Genomic DNA, 7,867 nt, shown 5'->3' on the forward strand with positions numbered 1-7,867 from the left:
CCAAGACTACCAGCCCAGAGATGGCACCACCCACAAGGGGCCCTCCCCCCTTGATCACTAATTGAGAAAATGCCTTGCAGCTGGATCTCATGGAGGCGTTTGCCCAACTGGAGCTCCTTTCTCTGTGATAACTCCAGCCTGTGTCAAGTTGACACAAAACTAGCCAGTATAGTGTCTCACAACCATCTGTAATGAGATTTGACTCCCCTTTCTGGCATGCAGAAGGTATACAAGCAGACAGAACACTATATACATAATAAATAAATCAATCTTTAAAGATCAGGTAATTTATAATGAACGGGAATTGATTGATCTCACTGCTCTGGAAGCTGAGACATTTAATCTCAAGGTGCTAGCGTTTGGCACGGGCCTGTTTCCTCCACCCTCACATGGCAGAAGGCCAGGGAGCATGTGAGAGAGCAAAAGGCAGGAGACTTGCCCATGTTAACAGCATCAATCCCACTCAGAAAGGCTTCTCCCTCAGAGCCTGCTCACCTCTTGAGTACCTCTTATAATTACTGTTACAGCAGTGATTACATTTAAACACCACTTTGGGAAGGTATGGCCATTCAAATTATAAAACTAATTATAATAGAAGAATAGGAAATTACAGCATTTTCAGTCAATAATTATCTCAAAATGTTTCTTCTTCTAAAATACATAGCTTTTCTTAATCAAATTATTAAATAAGAATTTCTTTTAGATACAGTAGCATGTTCCTCTAACACTAGAACTCAAGAGGCTGAGGCAAGAAGATTGCAAAGTTACAGGCCAGGCCTAAGCTAAAGATTTCGTTTTCTAATGTTGTTTGTTGCACCAGTATAAATTTAGATGCAGTCTGTTGATACTAGGAGTTTTATCTCCTAGAAATGAGAAAATATACTCCATTCTATTCGGCACTCGGTTTTCACATTTTGTGTTGAGGCTTTTATGCTTCTGTTATAAGCAACTTTTGGATATACTTACATATATTACACAGATGACATTACAGTATATGTTAAAAGTGTACACTTTTTTTTTTAAAGATTTATTTATTTAATGTAAGTACAGTGCAGCTATCTTCAGACACTCCAGAAGAGGGCATCAGATCTCCTTACAGATGGTTGCGAGCCACCATGTGGTTGCTGGGAATTGAACTCAGGACCTCTGGAAGAGCAGTCGGGTGCTCTTACCCACTGAGCCATCTCTCCAGCCCCAAAAGTGTACGCTTTTTTATAATATTAGACCATTGTTGCATAGATAAATTATTAGGAACTTAATGTAAGAGATTCACATTGAGTATTATGACTTATCTTACTTATCCAAGCAACATCTAGTTTATGCAAGTTTCTCTGTTCTTATTATTATAGTACCCTCTTTTGCTATGAAGAAGTAATCCAAGATAAAGATATAAAATATACATATATATATATACATACATATGTACACATATTTTTATAGATAGACTCTAGTTACTCTAGCAGAAGTCCTGGGATGCCCCACCCTTTTATTTCCTTTTTTTTCTTTCTTCATTCTTCCTTCCAGTGTACTTTCCCACACTACTCTGAAACAGATAGGAAAATTACATGTCTACCTAAGAGAAGTTAATAGGCAACAACATGAAAAAATCATGAAAAATAGATTGACAGTGAAATCTTAGCTATATAAATGAATTTTTTGCAGTTTTTAAAGTTAATGTCCAGCCTCCTTATCTGTGGGATCTCTATCTACTCATTTGACCAACTGAAGATGAAATATACTTGCAGACAGACTGTGTTCGTATGAAAGGTCCAGAGGCTTCCTTGCTACTGCTTCTTAAGCAATACAATGCAACTTACATGGCATTACATTGTATTCAACATTTTGAGTAATTTAAAGTATGGGGGGGGTGTTGTAAATCATATGAAAAAGATGACATTTTAGTTTCAAGATTTTAGCATTTTGGGGTTTAGGTACGCTGGGCTCAGGTTGATGGGATGGAGCCCAGTAGAGGATATTCAAAAACTCAGCTCTTAAAGATACTGAAGGACAGCCGGGCGGTGGTGGCGCACGCCTTTAATCCCAGCACTTGGGAGGCAGAGGCAGGCGGATTTCTGAGTTCAAGGCCAGCCTGGTCTACAAAGTGAGTTCCAGGACAGCCAGTGCTGTACAGAGAGACCCTGTCTCAAAAAACCAAGGGAAAAAAAAAAAAGTGATATTTGCTGGGCGTGGTGGCGCACGCCTTTAATCCCAGCACTTGAGAGGCAGAGGCAGGTGGATTTCTGAGTTCGAGGCCAGCCTGGTCTACTAATAAAAAAAAAAAAAAAAAAAAAAAAAAAAAAGTAAAAAAAGATACTGAAGGACTTTGATATTATAAAAAGTTTATTATATTAGCCATTTGGCAGCTCCTGACATCTTTCAGTGTCTCTAATTACATTTTGTTACATTCGGTTTGGAGTTTTCTACTCTCAGCCCCATTAGCTTATACATGCTATAGATATCCTCGGTCAATTTTTCAAGTTTCTCCTTGGAGGAACATTTGAATCCCTGCTATTTGTTCTGTAATTATATTTATTACATCCTCTAATGCATTTAACATTTGGAAATGGATTATTCATTAATTATGTGGAAGCTATTGTTTTATCTGTATCAGGGATGCAGTGCATCTGCTGTTTTGTCAAACCAGTCTAATTTTAAAAGAGCATGGACACTGCGGGCTGTAGAAACAAATGCATAATATGTTTGCAATTCTTTTGAGCCTAATTCTGATTTGACATCTGTTTGCACCATGATCTAGTCATGCAGCACAAATCTCGTAATGACAGAATATCCCAAGGGGAAAATGCCTGTGAAAGACAGGAGTCCTGAGAAAGGCAACAGAATGATTCAGAGCATAGGATCTGTATACAGAATAGATTTACACTCAGGCTCCACAGTGTACATTAAGGTGTGACCTTGGACTGAGTCTTTATATTTCAATCCTGAAACATATTTGTGAAATGGAAATGATACAACTTTTGGTTGATAGAGTTGTGACAAGTTACTATTTAGTTACTTTTCTCATTCATTCCTGTGACCAAATACCTGGCAGGGAGAGATTTAAGGAAGGCTGTATTCTGGCTTATTGCTCAAAGGGATCATTCTGTCATGGTGGGAGACATCGCGGCAGGCAGGAGATGGGCACGGTAATCACTTTTCAGTTGAGCAAAACAACTGATAGATAAAAGAATTTCCTTGGGACTTACAGTGTCAGAGAGTTAGAGTTTGTGACCATCCTAGCAAGGGGAAAGGTGGCAGGCATGGCACTGGACAGTCACTGGACTACATCTTGATATGAAAGTAGGAAGCAGAGAGGGCTAGCTGGTTGAAACTTCAAAGCTTCCCCCAGTGACACACTTCCTCCAACACGGCTACACCTCCTAAACCTTCCCAAACAGTTCTACCAACTGAGGATCAAGTATTCACCCCAAGAGCCCATGGTGGCCTTTCTAATTCAAACCACCACAGCACGGAAGCAAGACTGAGAGACCTGGTTGTTACTGAGGACTGCATTCAGGAAGCAGGCAGCAAGCAGGAACTAGGACCAGCCGTAAAACCTGAGGACCTACCCAGGGGCCTGCTTCTTCCAGCAAGCGTCTACCTCCTAAATGTCCCACAACCTGCCCACACATTGCAACTAGCTAGTTACCAAGTGTTCAAACACTTGAGGATGGGGACGTGTCACCTTGAAGCACAGCAACTACTGTATGAGAAGTACCTAGAACATCTGCTAATATACAGTGAACACCTTGCGTTTACTGTTAGTGTTGTTGCCAGTCGAAGACTATATTCAGTTTACCTCTCACACTTAATTTTTCAAATGTCAATTGATAGTACTTGAAGAAGGATAAAGTATGTTGGTTGTAGACTAGTTATGGAAGGTATAACAGCCAAGGAAGAGAACAAAATTACGTGGAAATCTCGAAGACACCTGGGGGAAGACTAGTGGTAAAAACCTGGGCTTGGGGAACTTTCCCCCACTTACTTTGGTCTTGTCTGTCAGAATTTTTTTTTTTTGGGGGGGGGGGCTATTTGCCCTTTAGCTTCCTTATATATGCCACCTTTTAGAAAATATCTCTTTTGTTCCCTTATGCATTTAAGAGTAATTACCTCCTCTTCCATGTGGCCTTGGAATTTTGTTTGTCTTATCATTATCACCCAGTTAGGTGGACGATGCATACTACCATTTGTCTATGACAAAACTGTACTGTTATTCTCTAGTCATAACTCTTTTTATTTGATTCTCTGTGTCTTGCCTTTATTTCTAACACAGATTGTGACTAGAAAGGAAGTGTACTTAGTGAATGAGGCTTCTCCATCTACAACTTAAACATTCATATTCTAGTACTACCAGTGTGACCCACTTGGAATTCTGCTCCTTAAATCATATTTAAAATAATAAGGCTATTTTTAGAAAGGAGAATTGGAATTAATTTGTGATTTACTGACTAAAATATGTAGGTCATCTTAGATTAAAAATAGATAAATGTTTAAGATACTTAGAGGATTGTGTTCTCTAAAATTTATTTTTCATGTTTTGTTTGGTTTAATAATAGAATAGTTTTTAAGGTCATTGCAATCATGATGACACCAAAAAATAATTTTGTAATTGCTACTTAAGAAAGCAATTCTGTTTAGAAAATAACATAAAAAAATTGTTACTTTTTTTTTTTGACAAGAGTGACCTACCTTTACATCGATTTTTAAAACTATTTTACTTGTGGCTCATAAACTTTGGCTAATGACTCTCTCTAGTGGTTGGTGATGTTACATAGTTACTCAGTCACTGTGCAGAATGGCTGCATCGAGTATGGGCATAGCAGGTATGATCACTGGGCATTTGTATCCAGTATGTATCACATGCATGTACTCAAGCCATGTGAATTCCCAAATCCTGGTGAGAAGAGCTGTGATGTACCGTAAGCAACACGGGCTTCGGAGTAGATAGAAGCTGCATGCAAACTATGACAGTTTGCAAACTCTATGTCCTAGAGCTACTGTACAAACTCCCTGTCCTTCACTGGACTGCACGTGCATCATAAGGTTTGTACACACTACGTGAGCACATCAGTCGAATTAGGTCCTGTGTTTCTCTATATTACAATTTGATTGAGGAAGTAGAAATTTTTTAGGTTAAGTGACTCAAATAAGCTTAGTTTTTTGTTTTGTTTGTCGGTTGTTTGACCCCAAGTTTCATCTGTATTAAAACATAAAGAGAACTGGATAGAAGAAGCTCATGCCCACTTGTATTGTCTCCTAAACATTCCCTCTTGTGACCTTCTCCCACTGGAATAGTTTCCTTAGCTGCAACCTTGTCAACAGTTTTGGTTCCTGCTGTCATCATAAGTGGATGACTATGTAATGTGGGCTCATATTCGTTGATCCAATCATGAATATTAACCATCATCTCATCAGCAGAACTCCATGTAGCCATTCTTGGAGACATACTGTCTTATGCCCATCTAAAATTCTGCCATAGAATTTGTTTTTGTTGTTGTTGTTGTTGTTGTTGTTGTTGTTTTGTCTAAGGCCATACTACTCAGACTATGCCCCATGTCACATTGCAGAAGCTGAGCAGGATTAGGCCTGGTCAGTACTTGTATGGAAGCATGCCATTCTGGTCCCAAAGCACTGTTTTCCAGTGGCAATCTCTAGTCTACTATATGCATAGCTTGCACTTAATCTATTCTCTCGGGCCCTCTGTCCTTTCTTTCTTATACTCCTAATTCATCAACCTTTCTGTATTAACTTATTTTCTTGTACAACTAAGACTCTAGCACCTAATTTTTTGCCAATATTTCAGACTTTATTCTCATCTATGATTTCTGCCATATAATTTTTACTTAAAGTATTTCATAAAGCATTTATTACCTGCCATTAACTCACTTTTCTTATGGATATTACACCTACCTCATTGGTTTATAGTAAGACTAAAATAAGATATATACACGTGGTGGCACACGCCTTTAATCCCAGCACTTGGGAGGCAGAGGCAGGCGGATTTCTGAGTTTGAGGCCAGCCTGGTCTACAAAATGAGTTCCAGCTACAAAGTGACAGCCAGGGCTACACAGAGAAACCCTGTCTCGAAAAACAAAAACAAACAAACAAAAAAATATGTACACGCTGTTTAGCCTACCCCTCAACCCATGAATAAAAAAAGCTATGGAGCAAACATTCTAACTATGGGAGCAGTTATGATTCCAACTGGCATTCCCCATAAGTAGCTAAAAGTAACTCCTTCTAATGTGTAACCTAGCTCTGACTAGAAATGGACTGTTTAACAGCACCTATTATTGCTGTGTGCTGTGACAATGCTCTCCAAGCCATCCCCAGTCTCTACTAAGTCCTAAGCCAACTTGTCAATCTTTGAAAGGTAGATGCTTATGCATTTAAAACAACTGAGATGCATGTTTGAATTTTAGAAATCTCCGTGAAGCAAGGGATAATGCGCTTGCTGAAAAGAACCGAGCAGTGGCAGCGGAAAAGGACGCTCTGGGAAAGCATGAGCAGCTCCTAGACAGGTAAGAGGGAAGGGGATGCTGGAGGTCTTCGCTGACTAGTCCCATGTGTTGTCCTTAAAGCCAGCTATAAAAGAGCATGCCTGTAATCCCAGCACTGAAGCAGGAGGATGGCTGGAAGTTGGAGGCCAGGCCAATTCCTGTCTCAAGAAAAATAGTATGTAGGGTGTGTGTGTGTGTGTGTGTGTGTGAGTCTGTGTGTGCACATGCATGCCTGTATGTGTGTGTGTAATAGAACTATGGCTTTATTTCAGTTGTGACATAACTTAAAGGCATGTGTTTTCTTAGTGACGTCATACCAGAGAGTTCCTTATACCCTTTCAGTCCATCTTATCTACTACCCTCAAGCATGGACAGCCTTCTAATTTCTATCCCTGTTATCAGCCTTGCTCTTGGGCCTAATGTCAGTAGAATCATACAGTATTCACTCTTGGATCTGGGCCCTTGACTCGGCGTATGTTGTGTATCTATTCTGATATAGAGAACTCCTGATTATTTCTGTGTTAACATATTCTCCTGTTGGTAAAAAATTGGGGCTGTCTTCCAACCCTGCTGGGAATATACTTAAGTGTTTGTATGTGTAGCTTCATGTTTTTCTCTCTGGTAGACACCTAGGAGTGGAATTGCCAGTCATAAACATAACATTTTCTTTTAAAATATTCTGTGAAACTTACTGCAAAGCAGTTGTACCATTGTACACTCCCCAAATCATTGTCAAAATCTGTACGTTCTGGGCGGGGTTTGTAGGGAAGGCGGAGAGAATGCCCTGTCTTTGGTTCCCCAGTGCAGGTGGGTACTTATTTGGATTAGTCCAGTGGGAAGGAAGGAAGTGACAAGCATGAAGTTAAGCGATCATTGCTTGGTTAAGAAACTCTAAATGTTAAATAGTTTGACTACATGTAGAGTAAGGAATGGGGCTTTTTTCCTTCTTAAACTTTTTATTTTGAAATAATTGAAGACAGAAGAGTTGATGAAATAGTATAGAAAGTTTACATGTGCCTGTCACATAGTGTTAGGCCTTTGAAATTAAGTTTAGTGTTTTACTTTATTAATAAATAAAAACCCTACAAATTCATTTGCAATTGTCTTTTTAAAAGTTCAGGTGATACTATCTTACCCAGACTGCCCTCAAAGTCTTAGATCTAACTGACCTTCCTGCCTCAGTCTTCCAGGTAGACTAGAAGCACTTGCCTTCATGCCTGGCTCCTTGTTTGTAATGTAAGCATCATAAGTGTCTTAGTCGGGGTTTCTATTCCTGCACAAACATCAGGACCAAGAAGCAAATGGGGGAGGAAAGGGTTTATTCAGCTTACATTTCCACATTGCTGTTCATCACTGAAGAAGTCAGGAC

General features: G+C 39.5%; 1 protein-coding gene across 2 annotated transcripts in view; it reads left to right on the forward strand.

Annotated features, from left to right (window-relative positions):
• Pibf1 (progesterone immunomodulatory binding factor 1) overlaps positions 1-7,867 on the forward strand; it is a 173,234-nt gene that overhangs the window by 50,951 nt on the left and 114,416 nt on the right. For both annotated transcript variants that reach the window (XM_021202903.2, XM_029541980.1), the window contains exon 10: positions 6,421-6,519. In XM_021202903.2, the coding sequence (XP_021058562.1) occupies positions 6,421-6,519 (99 nt within the window). The remainder of the gene's footprint in view (positions 1-6,420; positions 6,520-7,867) is intronic.

The sequence above is a fragment of the Mus pahari genome, chromosome 8, assembly GCF_900095145.1.
Source record: "Mus pahari chromosome 8, PAHARI_EIJ_v1.1, whole genome shotgun sequence".
Taxonomy (NCBI): Eukaryota; Metazoa; Chordata; class Mammalia; order Rodentia; family Muridae; genus Mus; species Mus pahari.